At 40.3% G+C, this 16,810-nt stretch overlaps 1 protein-coding gene across 9 annotated transcripts in view; it reads right to left on the minus strand.

Annotated features, from left to right (window-relative positions):
• LOC126484060 (UPF0415 protein C7orf25 homolog) overlaps window positions 1-16,810 on the minus strand; it is a 181,825-nt gene that overhangs the window by 93,815 nt on the left and 71,200 nt on the right. For all 9 annotated transcript variants that reach the window (XM_050107410.1, XM_050107419.1, XM_050107416.1 and 6 more), the window contains one exon: window positions 10,573-10,810. In XM_050107410.1, the coding sequence (XP_049963367.1) occupies window positions 10,573-10,810 (238 nt within the window). The remainder of the gene's footprint in view (window positions 1-10,572; window positions 10,811-16,810) is intronic.

Below are 16,810 nucleotides of genomic sequence, written 5' to 3' on the forward strand. Positions count from 1 at the left end.
GAATCTGGCCGGTAGAGAATCCTCACGCATTCGTGCAGCAAATTCGCAATCCACCAAAAGTTAACGTGTTTTGTGCAATCTCACGGTTTAAAGTTTACGGCCCCTTTTTCTTCTGCGAAAAAAACGTTACAGGACACGTGTATCTGGACATGCTGGAAAATTGGCTAATGCCACAACTGGAGACCGACAGCGCCGACTTCATCTTTCAACAGGATGGTGCTCCACTGCACTTCCATCATGATGTTCGGCATTCCTTAAACAGGAGATTGGAAAACCGATGGATCGGTCGTGGTGGAGATCATGATCAGCAATTCATGTCATGGCCTCCACGCTCTCGTGACTTAACCCCATGCGATTTTTTTCTGTGGGGTTATGTGAAAGATTCAGTGTTTAAACCTCCTCTACCAAGAAACGTGCCAGAACTGCGAGCTCGCATCAACGATGCTTTCGAACTCATTGCTGAGGACATGCTGCGCCGAGTGTGGGAGGAACTTGATTATCGGCTTGATGTCTGCCGAATCACTAAAGGGGCACATATCGAACATTTGTGAATGCCTAAAAAAACTTTTTGAGTTTTTGTATGTGTGTGCAAAGCATTGTGAAAATATCTCAAATAATAAAGTTATTGTAGAGCTGTGAAATCGCTTCAATCATTTGTAATAACCCTGTATATGAACCTCTAGAATTAATGGAAGAAAGATTGGAAAAGAAAGTAGGATATTTCCACATAATTAAATCTGTACAGAATATTTTAGTGAATAGGAACAATTAGGTGGAAACTTAATTTAGAAAGCATCACAAATAAGAGAGCTGAAACACTTTCTGTAATTAGAAATGAGATGGAAGAATGGCTAGAGAAAGTAGAAGGTAGTATGTAACCCTCTGATAGTGAAGGAAATTATAATAATAATCATTTATTAGGTAAGTTACTAACTTCTGTGCAAGGGTTATTTCACATAATAGTCACGTAGTAAAACAGCTTCCAGGAAGGACTTTGGGTAGAAAGCAAGTGCAGCCTGGTCTCAAAGCCATGGTTGCAGCTGGCAGAGCCCAGTTGCCTCACTGTCTGGTGTCATAATGCTATTCCTGGCTTCCAGTGATGACGAGTGATCCCTGCCTTAAAATTCAGACTTGTTTATATGACTCCGGCGCCCATTTATTTCACTGAAACATAGCACCTAGTCATGCTGCCATAACAAGAGACTCGTGTATGAGTTCACACTTCTCATTATTCAGAGTCAATTGCCACTTTTTGCACCATACAGATATGTTGTCTAACTCAATTTGCAATTGATTTTGATCATCTGATGACTTTACAAGACGATAAATGACTGCATCATCTACAAACAATCTAAGAGGGTTGCTCAGATTGTCTCCTATGTCGTTTATGTAGATCAGGATCAGCAGAGGGCCTGTAACATTTCCTTGGGGAATACCAGATAATACTTCTGTTTTACTCTATGACTTTCTGTTAGTTAGTACAAACTGTAACCTTTCTGATGGAAAATCGTGAATCGAGTCACACAACTGAGGCAATACTCCATAGCCAGAAGATTTGTCTAAAGGACACTTATGAGGAACAATATCAAAAGCGTTCTGGAAATTTAAAAATATGGAATCATTCATTCTGGAATATGGAATCAAGCTACAGACCCCTTGAAGATGTCCTCTGCAGACGGGGACGAAACGTTGGAAATTGACCCAGAATTCATCAACCGACCACGGCATAACAGCCCGGATAATTATAATGGGCATGACATTTCCGGCCGTGAAAGTCTACATTTTAGTAATATGGAATCGATTTGTCATCGCTTATCAATATCAGTCATTACTTTGTGAGACTAAACAGCGAGCTGTGTTTCACTAGAATGGTATTTTCTGAATCCATGCTGAGTATTTGTCAATAAATTGTTTTCTTAAAGGTAGTTCATAATGCTCAAACACAGTATATGTTTCAAAATCCTACTGCAATTTAGTGATACGGATCTGCAATTCAGTGGATTACTCCATTTCCTTTCATGGACAACGTTCCAGTTGTTAGATAATAATCTTTCAAAGAAAAAGCAGTTGTACATAATTGCTAAGTATGGAACTACTGTATCAGCATAATCTGGAAGGAACCTATCTAGTACACAGTCTGGGTTGGAGGCCTTGCCTTTGTCAAGTGATTTAAGCTGCTTCACTACACCAAGGAAATCTACCTCTCCACTCAAGTTGGTGACTGTTCTAGATTCGAACTGTGGAATATTTATTTTGACTTCTTTAGTGAAGGAGTTTTGGAAAACCATTTTTAGTAACTCTGCTTTAGTGGCACTGTCATCAGTAACGTCACCACTGTTTTAGCACAGAGAAGGTATTGCTTGTGTCTTGCTGCTGGTGTACTTTACATATGACTCGAATATCTTTGATTTTTCTGCCAGATTTAAAGACAGAGTTTCATTGTGGAAACTATTAAAAGCATCTCACTTTGAAGTTCGGGCTCAATTTCAAGCTTCTGTAAACTTTACTAATCTTGGGGATTTTGCACTCTTTTAAATTTGGCCTTTTTTTCATTGCTTTTGCAACAGTGGACCCATTTTGTGTACCGGAACGATCAGTACCATCTCTCATTAATTTACATGGCATATACCTCTCAATTGCATCAATACTACTTCTCTGAATTGAAACCACAGCTGGTCTACACCTACATAGTCAGATCAGGAGTGGAAGCTGTCTCTTAGAAAGGCATCAAGAGAATTTTTATCTGCTTTTTTAAATAGGTGTACTTTGCTTTTACTAGGTATTCAGTCTTGCTACAACTGCCTTGTGATCGCTAATCCCTGTATCCATCATGATGCTCCATGTTTGCTCAGAATTATTTTTTGCTAATAGGTCAAGTATGTTTTCCCAGCCATTTGCACTTTGAATGGGTTCATGAACTGAAGGTTTGAAATAATTTTCTGAGAATGCATTCAGTTCAATTTCGGATGACATTTTATGCCTACCACCAGCTTTTAACATGTATTTTCACTAACATATCAAGGGTAGATTGAAGTCACCAACACCTGTAATTGTATGAGTAGGGGTATCATCAACTGTATTTAATCTATCCTTTCTGAACACTCTTAGGTTCTCTGAAAAAATTTTGGTTGAACCAACTTCCAGCTTTAGCCAGTTTTCCGTACCTATAACGATTTGAACTTCAGTGCTTTCTATGACAGTTTACAGCCACAAAACTGATTGTTGCTAGGTCTACCTCCCTGTGTATGCCCTGCGCCCTTTTAGACTGATGCCCTTTCTGTAGTTTCCTGAGACCTTCTAACCTAAAAACAAAACTGCCCAATCGCCTCCACATGGCACCTGCTATCCATGTAGCTACTTCCTGTATGTAGTGGATCCCTGCCCCATTACGCGTAACTCAGACACACACCACCCAATGGTGCAAATCAAGGAATCGGCAACCTACATGGTCACAGAACTGCATAAGCCTTTGATTCAAATGCTCCACTCAGCTCTGTACCAAAGATCCACTGTCAGTTCTGTCAATGATGCTGCAGAAGATGAGCTCTGCCTTCATCTAGTAAGCAAGACTGGCAGTCTTTACCACTTCAGTTAGCCGCTCGAAACCAGACAGAATCTATTCTGATCCAAAGTGATACACACTGTTGGTACTGACATGAGCTATGGACTACAGTTGGCTGTACCCTGTGCTCTTCACAGTATCCAGCAGCATCATTTCCACATCTGGAATGACTCTTCCCGGTATGTACACAGAGTGCACAGTGGTTTCCTTCTCCTCTTTGGCAGCCACGTCCCTAACGGGCCATATTACACACCAAATGTTGGAGCTCCAACTACCAGTAAGCCTGCCTTCTGTGAATGCCCAGACTTTGCAGGCCGAGAGGCTTCCTCTAGAACAGGGTGAGCAACTGCATCTGGCTCGTGGATTTCGACAGTAACAGGTAGTGCCCAAAACCAGTTCATCAGATGAAGTGGGGAGCCTCTTCAATAGCCTCTCAGACAATCTTTCACTGCCTGCCACACCTTGGAATGATGTCCCACTCGGCCACAAGTGAGGGGTCATCCTCAACAGGCAGTACCTCCTCCAGTCACAGTAGTCAAGCAATCAGGAACACGCGAGATGTGCTGGACAACCGATGGATCCCCATGACCAGCCCCCCACAGTGATGCCCGCTAACAGAAGCTTCAAGCCGTGTGACCGAAGCCAACACTGCCTGGAGCTGTGAGTGAAGGGTCACCAACTCAGCCTGCATCTGAACATAGTAACCACAGTTCCTATCCATACTAAAGATGGCAAAAATATACTCTAGACATCCAGTAAACATGGCACTGTGCCTGATAAATGAGCACACAAAAAATTAAAGAACACAGAGGAAACTTAAAGTAAGTAGCTTCTTACAAGAAGCTATAACAAACTCACAAAATGAAACACTGTCCTCTGATGTGCTGCTGCAGCCACGAAAACTATACTAGACAGTTTACAGGGTTTCTATAGGAAAAACATGTAACAATATTAGGAGCAAGAAAGTTGCTACTCACCATATTGCGGAGATCTGAGTCGCAGATAGGTACAAAAAAAGGCTCTCACAATTAAAGCTTTCGGCCATTAAGGCCTTCATCAACAATAGACACACATACACACACCCACACAAAGGCAACTCACACACACGACTGCAACTCACACACACGACTGCAGTCTCAGGCAACTGAAACCACACTGTGAGCAGCAGCACCAGTGCATGATGGGAGTGGTGACTGGGTGGGGATAAGGAAACGGCTGGAGCAAGGAGGGGGAGGGACAGTATGGTGGGCCTGGCAAACAATGAAGTGCTGCAGGTCGGACGGAGAGGGGGGGGGGGGGGGGGAGGAGTAGCGGAAAAGGAGTGTTTACCACCACAAAAATGCAAATGAACTTCTCCATCTCCATGACAACACAAGGCCTCACACAAGTCTGCACACCTGAGAGGAGCTCACAAAACTACATTGGGCTGTTCGTCCTCAGCTACAAGCCCAGATCTCGCACCTTTCAACTGCTATCTGTTTGGCACTCCATGGGAAGCAGTATGTGGATGATGGGAGGTTATTGATGCAGCCAGTCACTGACTCTGACATCAACCAGTGGAGTGAGCATACAGGCCCTTCCAGTAAGGTGGCAAAGTCATCACACTGAACAGAGATTATGTTACAAAATAGGATATTGTAGCCCAAAGAGTGGGGAATAATATGATGTATTGGAATCCTGAATAAAACTGACTTGCTTTCAGAAAAAATGTTTTGCATTACTTATTGAACTCCCCTCATATAAGTGACCTACCACTCCTTACCACTAAACTGAGCAAGTTCACCCTCTTTGCAGATGCAACTTGTCTCCTAGTGGATAAAACAACAGGGAAAAACTTGCAAACCTCTGCTAACAGCATATTTCATGATAACCTCAACTGATTTACTTATAATGGGATCTCTCTGAGTGTCAAAGAAAGCCATTATGTACAATCTCATGTGACACAGAAAGAACAAGACGACATAAATATAAAATGTAATGAACAACAGTGAAGTCTGGTGGTCTAGCAGTGAAGTGCATGACTGGAAATCAAGATATTATGGGTTTGAATCCTGGTCAGGCCTTTGATCTTTCAGTCTGTATTTTTTTTTTTTATTTAACCTCCATCTCTCAATGATGTGAGGAGTCACCAGGAATGACACATTGTTTAGATTCCATTTTAAACTGTAAGTCCCCTTTCCCTGGTTGGATAACTGGAGTAGCTTAGGCACACAATTTGCTGCAGATTATTATTATTATTATTATTATTATTATTATTATTTTGACAACAAATACAGCAAGTGAGCCCTGCTAAGTTCCTGGGTGTGTACAATGAAGTACATTAGACTTATCTGACCACATCATAGATCTGGCAAGAGACTTCATTCTGCAGCTTCTAGCTTCTGCCTTACACATAAATGGATCATCTACATATAAGGACGCCAACAAAGATATCTATTTTGGATATTTCCATGTGTTGCTGTATTACAGCGTAATCTTTCAGGGTATTCAGCCACAGGCAAAAAAAATAAATGAATAAATAAATTTGGTGCTCAGAAAGGAGTTGCATGCATTATATTGTTGTTCATCCAAGATATTGTGTATTAAATTGGGGACCTAGAAACAACGGAGAGGCTTCATCCCGCTGTAGTCCTCAGTGGTTCACAAGCCACAGCAGTCTACCCACCCCACCGCTGCCCCACACTGAACCCAGGGTTATTGTGTGGTTCGGCCCCCAGTGGACCCCCCCCCGGGTATGTCTCATACCAGACGAGTGTATCCCCAAATGTCTGCGTGTAATTATGGTGTACATGTACGTGAAGACAGTGTTTGCAGCAATCACTGACATAGTGTAACTGAAGCGGAATAAGGGTAACCAGCCCGCATTCACTGAGGCAGATGGAAAACCGCCTTAAAAACCATCCACAGGCTGGCCGGCACGCCGGACCTTGACATTAATCCGCTGGGCAGATTTGTGCCGCGGACTGACATGCCTTCTTGCTTGGGAAGCAGCGCGTTAAGACTGTGTGGCTAGCTGGGTGGGCTATCCAAGATATATTTGCATTAACCTGTTCTGGAAACAAGATTTTTACAGTAACATCTCAGTATATCTTCCCCCTGTATATTTCATCAACAAAATCCATTCTCTTTCCAAAATGAATAGTGCCTATCATGGGCATAACATGAGGTCAAAACAGGGCTTACGTAGTAACCAGGCAAATTTTAGCCTTGTGCAGAAATGAGTTCATAACTCAGGCATGAAAGTTTTCGATGCTCTATCTAACTTGCCCTTGGAAACCAGAATTCAAGAGCAAATTGGAAGAATACCTACTGCAAAATTCATTCAACTCAATTAGTGAATTTTTGAGCATAAATGAGCATTTTCATGTGTAGTTATTGTATAAATGAGGTGCACCATTAAGTGCAAACATAAATATAAATTATTTTTTGTCATAAAAATATTCATCTGAGGTTTAGTTTAGTTTTGAAAGCAGTATATATTTGCTCAGCTGCTGTCTTGCTACACCTAACACAGGTGAGGATTTTCTTTCAGGGCTTACTCCCTTAGCTTTGAAGGTTGCTCTTTTCCACAAGGCAGTGGTGTCCTCTTCTAATTATCCCTAGGGAGGATGGGTTGCCTCATCTGCCATCTCTGCCATTCTGAAGGTCTCCTCCTCTGCCGAAGGTACCGTTAAGGTCTTTGTCCATAAGCCTGGCCATGGGTTCCTTTTCTGTGTGTGAAACATCTTAGCCATAAAGAACACTTGGTATCAGAAGAAGGAAACTCATAAAGTTATGAGATACAGCTGGTATGGCAAGCTTAGGATTATGATAGACTTCATCATCATTGATAGAAAAGCTGGTCAGTATGTTATAGATGTTAAAGTCATACTCAGTGAGTGCCTAATATTAACTGCTGACCTAAAAGATGTTCACGTGCCAAAATTTAAACAAAAGAGAACACCAAAGATTAAGACTTGGTTGTTGAAGGATGTGGAAAAGAATAGAAAGTGTAAAGCATGAACAGCAGCCAAATTACCCAAAACTGAGAAAGAGGGAGTAGAAGAAGAATGGTCTGTATTCAAAGAAACCTTTGTTAGAGAAGCTCCTACTCACTACTCTGCTGAGTTGCAGATAGGCACAATAAAAAGACTCTCATAATATTGTACAACCCATCCTGGATTTCCCATTGTTTGATTTGTTGCAGACGCCACAGACATCTGTGGAAAAACAAGTGCCACACCAGAAGAGAAGGGAACACCTAGGTGGAATGATCGGAAGAAAAGGAAAAGTGCTGTGAATGCTTTACTGCAAGGTTAAAGGAAGGCTGTCAGGGAAGTGGGAAATTACTATAAAAAATACTAAAGAGCAAACAAAATGAATGTGTAAATATCCTTGCCCTGGAAATGGATGACAGTAACTTAATATGAACAGAGAAAGGGATCAGGGATGAAATGAAAAAGTACTTCAACATGCTGTTAAATGGAGATGGGGACAACACAACCATCAGCAACTGTAGAGAAATTAATGAAGTCCAAACTAATGGACACCCATTAACATGGCGTGAGGTAGAAACAGCATTAAGGAGCATGCAGAATGGAAAGTCGACAGGCTTTGATGATCTCAGCTCAGACATGATAAAGGCAGCTGGTATATTAGGCTTAAATTGGCTATATAGAGTGTTATCAGTGGTTTGGAAAGAAAGCAAAATCCCAGAGGACTGGAGTAAAGGAGTCCTCTTACATCTGTTCAAAAAGGGCAATCGACGAGAATTTGGAAATTACAGAGGCATCACTCTGCTGTCACACATCTTTAAGCTGCTAGAAAAGATCATAGAAATGAGAATTAGAAAGGCAGTAGAACCTTCACTTGAAGAACGACAACATGGATTCAGGGAATACTAAGATACTATGGATCTTATTTTTGCAGTACGAATGTCAACAGGAAAGTACTGGGAATATGGAAGAGATCTCGTGATTGTACTTTCCATTGAAAAAGTGTATGACAGTGTTCCTCAAAACAAAATATGGGAATGTTTAGATGTCCTAAAGGTGCCAAAGTACCTTACTGACAAAGACAAGATGCTATACCAAAAGTGTTACAGTTGTGTCCAGACAGGTTTGAAACAAAGAGAAGTGTCCAACATGGAAATGCCCTATCACCACTACTGTTTGTAATAGCAATGGACAAGATCATAAAATCTGTCAAGAAAGTTGACATCAAACCGAATGCCCAGCTTTTTGATGATGATTTTATAGTATGGGGAGAGATAAAAGCTGAAGCACAGAATAAATTTAATGATTGGAACAACACATTCAAAAATTTTGGACTGAAAACAAGTAAAACAAAGACAGTAGAAATTACTATCATCAGGCAATGAACAACCTCAAATATATTTCTAGAAGGAGCCAAAGTAGAATCTGTTTCACATTGCAAGTACCTAGGAACCATGACCTCAAAAGACAATACCATTGAGCAGGAAATATTTAGCAGGACACATAAAGCATCGAATTTTTACAGACAAATCAGAACTCTTCTCTGGGATGATAAAATTCCATGAAAATGAAAAGAGACCATGCACCACATCTATTTTGAACCAGTCCTAACATATAGTTTAGAAACATGGACCCTACTAAACAAAGAATTCAGCATAATTCAGGCAATAGAAATAAGATTCCTTAGAACTATGAATCAAACAACTAGAAAGGATAAAATCAGTAATGAAGTGAACAGAAAAGTAGCTGGTATTTACATTCCTGTTACCAGTGTCATAAAGAAATGCAGGCTTCAGAGGTATGGGCACATAATGAGAATGAGCAGCCAAAGACATGCCAAAAGGTATTTCAACCCCAGGCTCATTAGGAAGAAGACCACAGGGAAGAACAAGAAAATGCTGGATAGAGACAGTAAGATCAGGTGTGGAGAAGAAAGGACACAAAAGGGGAGGTGGCGTGGAACAGAAGATCTGTGAAGACAGAGCGAGATGGCGAGCGCTTGTACACCAAACCGAGGAAACTGGAGTTGGAAAATAATGATGATGAAAAATACTCACCATAAAGAGGAGATGCTTAGTTGCAGACAACAAAAAGCCTGTCACAATATAAGCTTTCGCCCAACAAGGTCTTTGTTGAAAATAGAAAACACACACACACACACACACACACACACACACACACACACATATATGCAAATGTGACTCACGCACACATGACTGCAGCCTCTGGCAGCTGAAGCCAGACTTAATAATGTTGTTACATTCCATCCTGGATTTTCCATTGTTTGATTTTTGTCGTAAAAGATATACTGAGTTTCAAATATTACATATGGTCAGATTTTTTATACTTTGATGACAAGTTACTCATAGAAACAATTTTGTGGTGGTTAACACTGTTTGATGTCTTAAGGTATCAATTACAGTAATGATATGAAGATAGTTGTTGGTCAGTCAGACTGGTTACCTGTTAAGTTGGAGGAGGTTGGGAGGAAGCAGCTGTGGTATGTTCAAGTAATGGACTTATGCAAATCGCAGGAAACATAAATCGAGATAAGCAATTAGACATCTTTCCTTTAAATGAGACATGTGTTCCAACCACTGGACCAATTCCGTACCCTAGACAATCATGGTGAGGGTGTATTGATAGAAACTCTGCTAACTCAATTCCCATGTGCTGACAAATAATTATAAGAAGTAGATGTTGTGATATATTTTCTCTTTAATCCGTACTGTGCCCATTTAAATTGCCCTGTGTTAAAAGAACAACTAGTTTCACTTCTTTCCCTACCCCCCTCCCCACCAAATATCTCTCTCTCTCTCTCTCTCTCTCTCTCTGTGTGTGTGTGTGTGTGTGTGTGTATGTGTGTGTGTGTGTGTGTGTGAGAGAGAGAGAGAGAGAGAGAGAGAGAGAGAGAGAGAGAGAGAGAGAGAGAGAGAGAGAGAATATATATTGACTTAACATTGGAAGAATTCAGCCATATATCTTGAAACATAATCTCTTTTTCCCAGTACTTCATGAGAAAAAGATGTTACTTACCCTCCAAGGAACTTATGACATTTCTTGCATTCTTTGCTATGACTTTTATCCACTCATAACCATGTTTAACAACAATATCAATGGACAGTTTTTTAGTGCCTGTTTCGAGTTCCACTGAAAATGCTTCAAGAACTGCAGTAATATTGTCATGAAGTTTCATCACAGATATTAATGCCTCATACCACGTAATGTTGGATGTCAGAGCATGCTCCATTTTTGCATGCCCTGAATTCAAAACCTGAAACATTTTGACAGCTTCATAATAAAAATATAAAAAGAATAATTTGTTAGGCAACTAATAAGCTCATTATTGTAAATTAAGTTTTACACTGTGTATTGCTTAATCTTTGTTACACTTGAATATCAGCCTTTTCACCACAAATATTGCATTAATACAGTATAGAGATTAAGCTTCTATGATCTGCTTGTGTTTTGTAAGTGAAATATTTTTTAAACCCAGTATACATGAAGTAAATAGTCATTACAATACAGCTTCAAGTATCTTTACATATTCCTCTGTTGACAACTATTATTATTTTTTAATGACATTCATTCACCAGATATTGTGATTGACTTATCATATTGTAATGTAGAAGGTATACTGTGGGGATTTTCTGTGACTTTGGTAAAGCTTTTCACAGTGTAAAACGTAACACATTAGCACAAAAACTCAATCCCACATGACATCAAAAACAAACCATTACATTGGCCTGGATTTCACATAAATAACAGGAAACAAAGAGTTGCCTTAACCGGTGCCGGTGAAAGAACTAAAACAGAATGCTGAACTGTTATGTATGGCATTCGCTGGGGCTGGATTGTTGTACCACTGATCTTCATGGTGTACATTAATGATCTACCAGCATCAGCTAATAACAAAGCAAATACAGTGTTGGCTGCTGCTGATACAAATTACAACTGAAATAATAACACAGCAAGTACACAAAGCAAGTCAAAGCCAATAGTCTATCATTAAACCTTTCAAAAACAACTCTAATGCAGTTTCCAACAGCAAACACACTACCTGTTCTTGAAATAAATATTGTTGAGGAAAAAACTTAAAAACTAGACATATAATTTCTAGGCATATAAATAGATAATTGGTTATGATGGAATGAATATATTAAGCACCTGCTCAAGAAACTAATATCAGTAGTGTTTTGCACTAAGAAATGTTTTACCCCATATTGAGAGGGAAATAATAATTGAGTTATATTTTGGAGATTTACTCTATCTTTCCTCTAATGTATATCATCACGGGTAAATGCTGCAAAATTGAAAATCATTTTTAGACTACAAAAAAGAGCTGTGAGGTTGATCTGTGAAGTTACAAATTGGACTGCTACTCACTGATGACATTTGCAATCAACAATAAAACATTTTTCCAAACTAACTGTGACATTCACAAACAAAAGACAAGGCAGATGCAAAGCCTTCACAAAGACTCAATAACTAAAAATGTTTTACAAAGTGATGACCAGTTTCTGTGGCTTAACTACCATCTTTAGAACTGAGAACAGACAAACTGAAAGAAAAATTGGCTTAAATAACAAAGTTGTGTAAAAATAGCTACTGGCTTAATTAAAAAAAAAAATTAACATACCACAGATGATGCAGTGGTGTTGTATAATGTGAGTGCATTTATAATACTACATGCCCTATATTAATTCTCTATATTTCTTTAAAAAAGGAAGGTAATAGAAATTTTTACATTACTTTGTTACTTAAGGTATTTTTTTTTTTTGTTCTCAGACCTGAAGGTGGTAGTTAAGCTACTGAGACTGGTCATCACTTTGTAAAAAACTTTCAGTGTGACTGAGATAATATATAGAAAATTTTTGATTGTATTAAAAAGTTTTACTGGAAGTTTTTGAAATTTCTATATTTTACATTTGATTATCTGCTTATGATTGCTTTCTCCTATTCTGTCAATGTCAGATATATTCAGACTCGATAATTCACAATATAGTATGAAAAGCAGTTATCTAGTCTGGAATATGGATTTGCAATAAACTTCCACTGAACACAAACAAGGACACCAACAACCCTTATATGATTAACAGCAAGCTGAAACAATTTCTCAAGCTATATGATATGTAAAACATATCATATTATAACTGATATTCTAATATTGCTTGTTGTGATGTATATTATACTGTGTGCCCTATACGTACAAATTGGGCAAAATAAAACTGGTCCAAAACTGTTCATGGTAACTGGTATGTCCAGAAACTGGTTAATCCATATGTGGATCAACTCACAGACCACCTTGTTGTAGAAGCCCTGGGTGGATGGCCTCAACAGTGATAGGGTCGAGTTAAGGTGGTGGGTTGATATCAGGGTGTTGTCTGGTGGTGACTCAAGAGACCACCATAAACAGTCACAGTTTTATTAGAAAACAAGCTCAGCACTCGTAGTGTCATTCCACAGTAGCAAACTGCCTCGGTGCATGTGGACAGTAGTGCGGAGGCAACAAGCAGCCAGCAGTCGGATGGTGGCCAGGTCAGAATGCTGGCATGAGACGGCTGTGGCAGCACACACACACCATCCCATCACAAATCTGCAGCTCGGGGCAAGGTGCACCTGCAGACGCAAAATCCCACTATGATTCTTGCAAAGGAAGATAGCCAAGCCACTGGTGGTGGTATCTGTCCTTGTGGGTGGTGCCTTATGGTGTTAGTTTGCTTGCACAAGTACAGGCAGACGGGCAGCTGCACTACTCCATTCATGAAATGAATGGCTGCCCTCCTAGGTAGAAGTCCAGTTGTAGCTGAAGTGCACCCTGAGGTGGCCAAACAGGCAGAAGGCACCAAGTCCAACGGAGTGGACTTTAAACCAGAAGTCAACTTTTCGGTCGTGGAACCCAGGGCTCATGATTTACATCTACATCTACATCTACATCTACATAAATACTCTGCAAGCCAACCTGCAATGCGTGGCGCAGGGTACCCTGTCCTATTACTTGTCATTTCCTTTATTGTTCCACTTGCAAATAGAGTGAGGGAAAAATGTCTCTGTATGAGCTGAAAATTCTCGCATCTTAGCTTCGTAGTCCTTACGTGGAATGCATGCTGGTGGCAGTAGAATTGTTCGGCAGTCACAAATGCTGGTTCTCTAAATTTTCTCAACAGCGTTTCTCAGAAAGAACATCACCTTCCCTCCAGGGATACCCATTTCAGTTCTGGATGCATCTCAACCTACATGTTGTTCAAACCCACCGGTAGCAAATGTAGCAGTCTGCCTGTGTGTTGCTTCAATATCTTCCTTAAATCTGACCTGGTACGGATCCCAAACACTCAAGCAGTACTCAAGAATAGGTTGCATCAGCATCCTACATGCAGTCTCCTTTACAGGTGAACCACATTTTCCTAAAATTATTCCGATACACCGAAGTCAACCATTCACCTTCCCTATCAACCCTGTGGTTGGCACTGAGAGACTGTGATCCCTTTGACTAAAAATTATGGATATTTATACAGGTCCATTGCCCACTAGTTGTGCCAACACATTGCTTCCAACCAAATACATGGAAACAAGGTGAGAAGGTGTGTCAACTCGCTTGTTATTGGCATGGTTGGTTTGTCTTTCTGTTGCATCACTGGTACTGTGAGTGCTGGCCCCTGGTCCACAATATGGAAACAGGCTGGTGATATTGCTGCATCTCCTGCTATGGTGTTTGTCTCATTCTGCACCTACTGAAATCTGTGGTCCATTAGTGGTAGTTGTGCCAGTGCTGTTATTTTACTTAGCAGTGCCAAAAAATAACAGCACCACTACATTACATCCCTCCTCTAGCAGATCCAGTCCCTGAATCTTAGCTCAGGGTAGTTCTGTAAAGACTCAGCATATACTTCCACAGTGGTGTACAATGCATTTTTCTTATGTCCATTCTGTTTGAACCACAAGGTTAAGCCTATAGCATCAGCCCACTGGCTTTCTATTTACATGATCTACAATTTTCTTAAGTAATAATTTATCAACTAAAAGAATAATGCTACCAAAATCCTCTCTTCCGTTGGATATCCCTTAACAGTCTTTAGTACAATCTTCCATTTATTTAACTGAATAACCTTAATTATGAATGCACATAACACTATCACTAGCTGCAATAAATACAAATCAAACTAAAAGTAACACTGTTAGACTCTTCCACTCTTACAAATTCTCATAACATTTTGTTTCTCATTTAATCATATTCTGCACCCAACAGGTTCATTTTAGTAGTATCTGGTGTATGGGAATCGCATTGGTGAATGGCTCTCCACCTAAGGTAGATGAAGAGTACAGAGTAAGGTGATGGATATGGTGATGCTAATTGTCACAACTGAATGATGGTTGCCTTGGTATTGTTGTATGTGCTGCAGCATCTGATTCGCAGAAATACGCCTCTCCTGGGATGGAGATGGTTCATGGAGAGAATGAGGTTAGGTTCCAGAGAACTATGCAGGTAAGTCAGGTTCTGCACTAGGAGTACCCTTAATGGTTAACTCAGCCAGTACAACAGTGGCCAAGTGATGTTCATCCTGGTGATTGGCTAGATGCTGGAGAGTCACTCCCACTATATCACAAGTTGTCCTGTTGATCGGCAACCTACTGCTGTGCAGCTCCAATCACATTGCCCCTCCCAGTCTCCCTTCCGTGTACTACTGCTACTATGGCATCATACATGGAGTATATCCGATGTAGCCCCACTAGTTAAAATAGGGTTGTGGCTCCAGGACATCCCATGAGCACCCCTGGCTGTCCATCTCGCCTAAGAACAACTAAACCTCCTATGTGCCCATGCCAGTCTGGATCACTCTGGTAAATTCCATAACTGTCAGAGAGAACAAGTGACCAAATTCATGACCGGGTCAACACCAGCCCTGGTAAGGAGTTCGCCAACCATCTACAGGGAGCAGCATGTCACAGCCATTATGTCATCTGTCCATTTCCTGCAGGCAGGGCTACCTGTGAAAGCCGTCATGTGATTCACAAACTAAGCTGCAACCACTGTGCTGCTTTCTACATGGGCATGAGAACAAACATGCTGTTCCTTTGGACATGTAAGCACGTCATAAGGAACACTGCACCATACTTCTGAACAACACAGGCACTTCAATAGCATATTTATTCATTGACACCAGAAAGGCAACCTTCAATTACAATGTCTCATCCCCTGGGAATATACATAATGAATGTTTGCATTAAGATTGTAGACAAACAGTTGATGACATATGGAGCTTTTTGATCTGCCCTTGGAGCATGCTAGGGTAGCCAAATGGTAAGGTGACTGCTTGTGGTAAGTGGGAAATCTGGGTTTGACTTCTGGTCTGACACATATTTTCATTGTTATCAATCCTTCATGGAGCTGATGGTTGTCCATAATCCACTAGAGATGATAGTTGTCCATAATCCATTTAATGTATGCAAACATGCTGTATATCTGCATGAATGGCCATAAACATACCACCTGCTGAATACAATGTGCTCAATTCAATGACAGTCCGTGTCATCTGGATCCTTCCTACCAACACAAGCTTTTCTGAATTCTGCAGGTGGGGACTCGCCCTGCAATATACCCTACGTTTCCATAAACCCTCTGGTGCATTGTACACTGTCGGCTATGTATAGCTTGACTATCACTTGGTATCATGATCTCATCTGCAGCCAGCCCGTTTGTCTTGTGGCTTCACCAGTTTCTCACTTGGGTAGTGAAGCAGTGATTGCAGTATAAGCAGTAATGTCTCTTCACAGTCAGAATAATTATGCAAACAGATAATTTTTCAGTCTTTGCCAGCATTGTTATACAAAGAAATTTCTATTTTTCCCCTTTTTTAAAGACAAGGTGAAGTTAAAGTTTCGCATTACAAATTTCACACACTATTGTCTCAAAACCTTTAAATAAAAGTATTTAGGTGGAATAAAGATGCTGAAAAATATCTGTCTTAAATACAGGGTGAGTCACATAAGATGTTAACACCCCTTTTATTTCAGGAATTGTTCCAGATATTGAAACAAGGTTTTCAGCAAATGATAGTACACTAAAGGGCTTGTACTTCAGTATGTGATAAAAAGTCCATTAAAAAGACAAGTGTAGTGATATAATGCTAGCTAATTTGAGGCTGAAAATGTTCGCAAAAGAATCTGAGGAACATCCTAAAGTTGAAAGGCAAGTCAGCCAGAATCCGCTATTTGTGTTGCACACACGCTACATTGTTGTATCAAGCCTTTCAACTGTTTACTTCTCTGTACTGCA

This window comes from Schistocerca serialis, chromosome 6 (genome assembly GCF_023864345.2).
Source record: "Schistocerca serialis cubense isolate TAMUIC-IGC-003099 chromosome 6, iqSchSeri2.2, whole genome shotgun sequence".
In the NCBI taxonomy this organism is placed as follows: Eukaryota; Metazoa; Arthropoda; class Insecta; order Orthoptera; family Acrididae; genus Schistocerca; species Schistocerca serialis.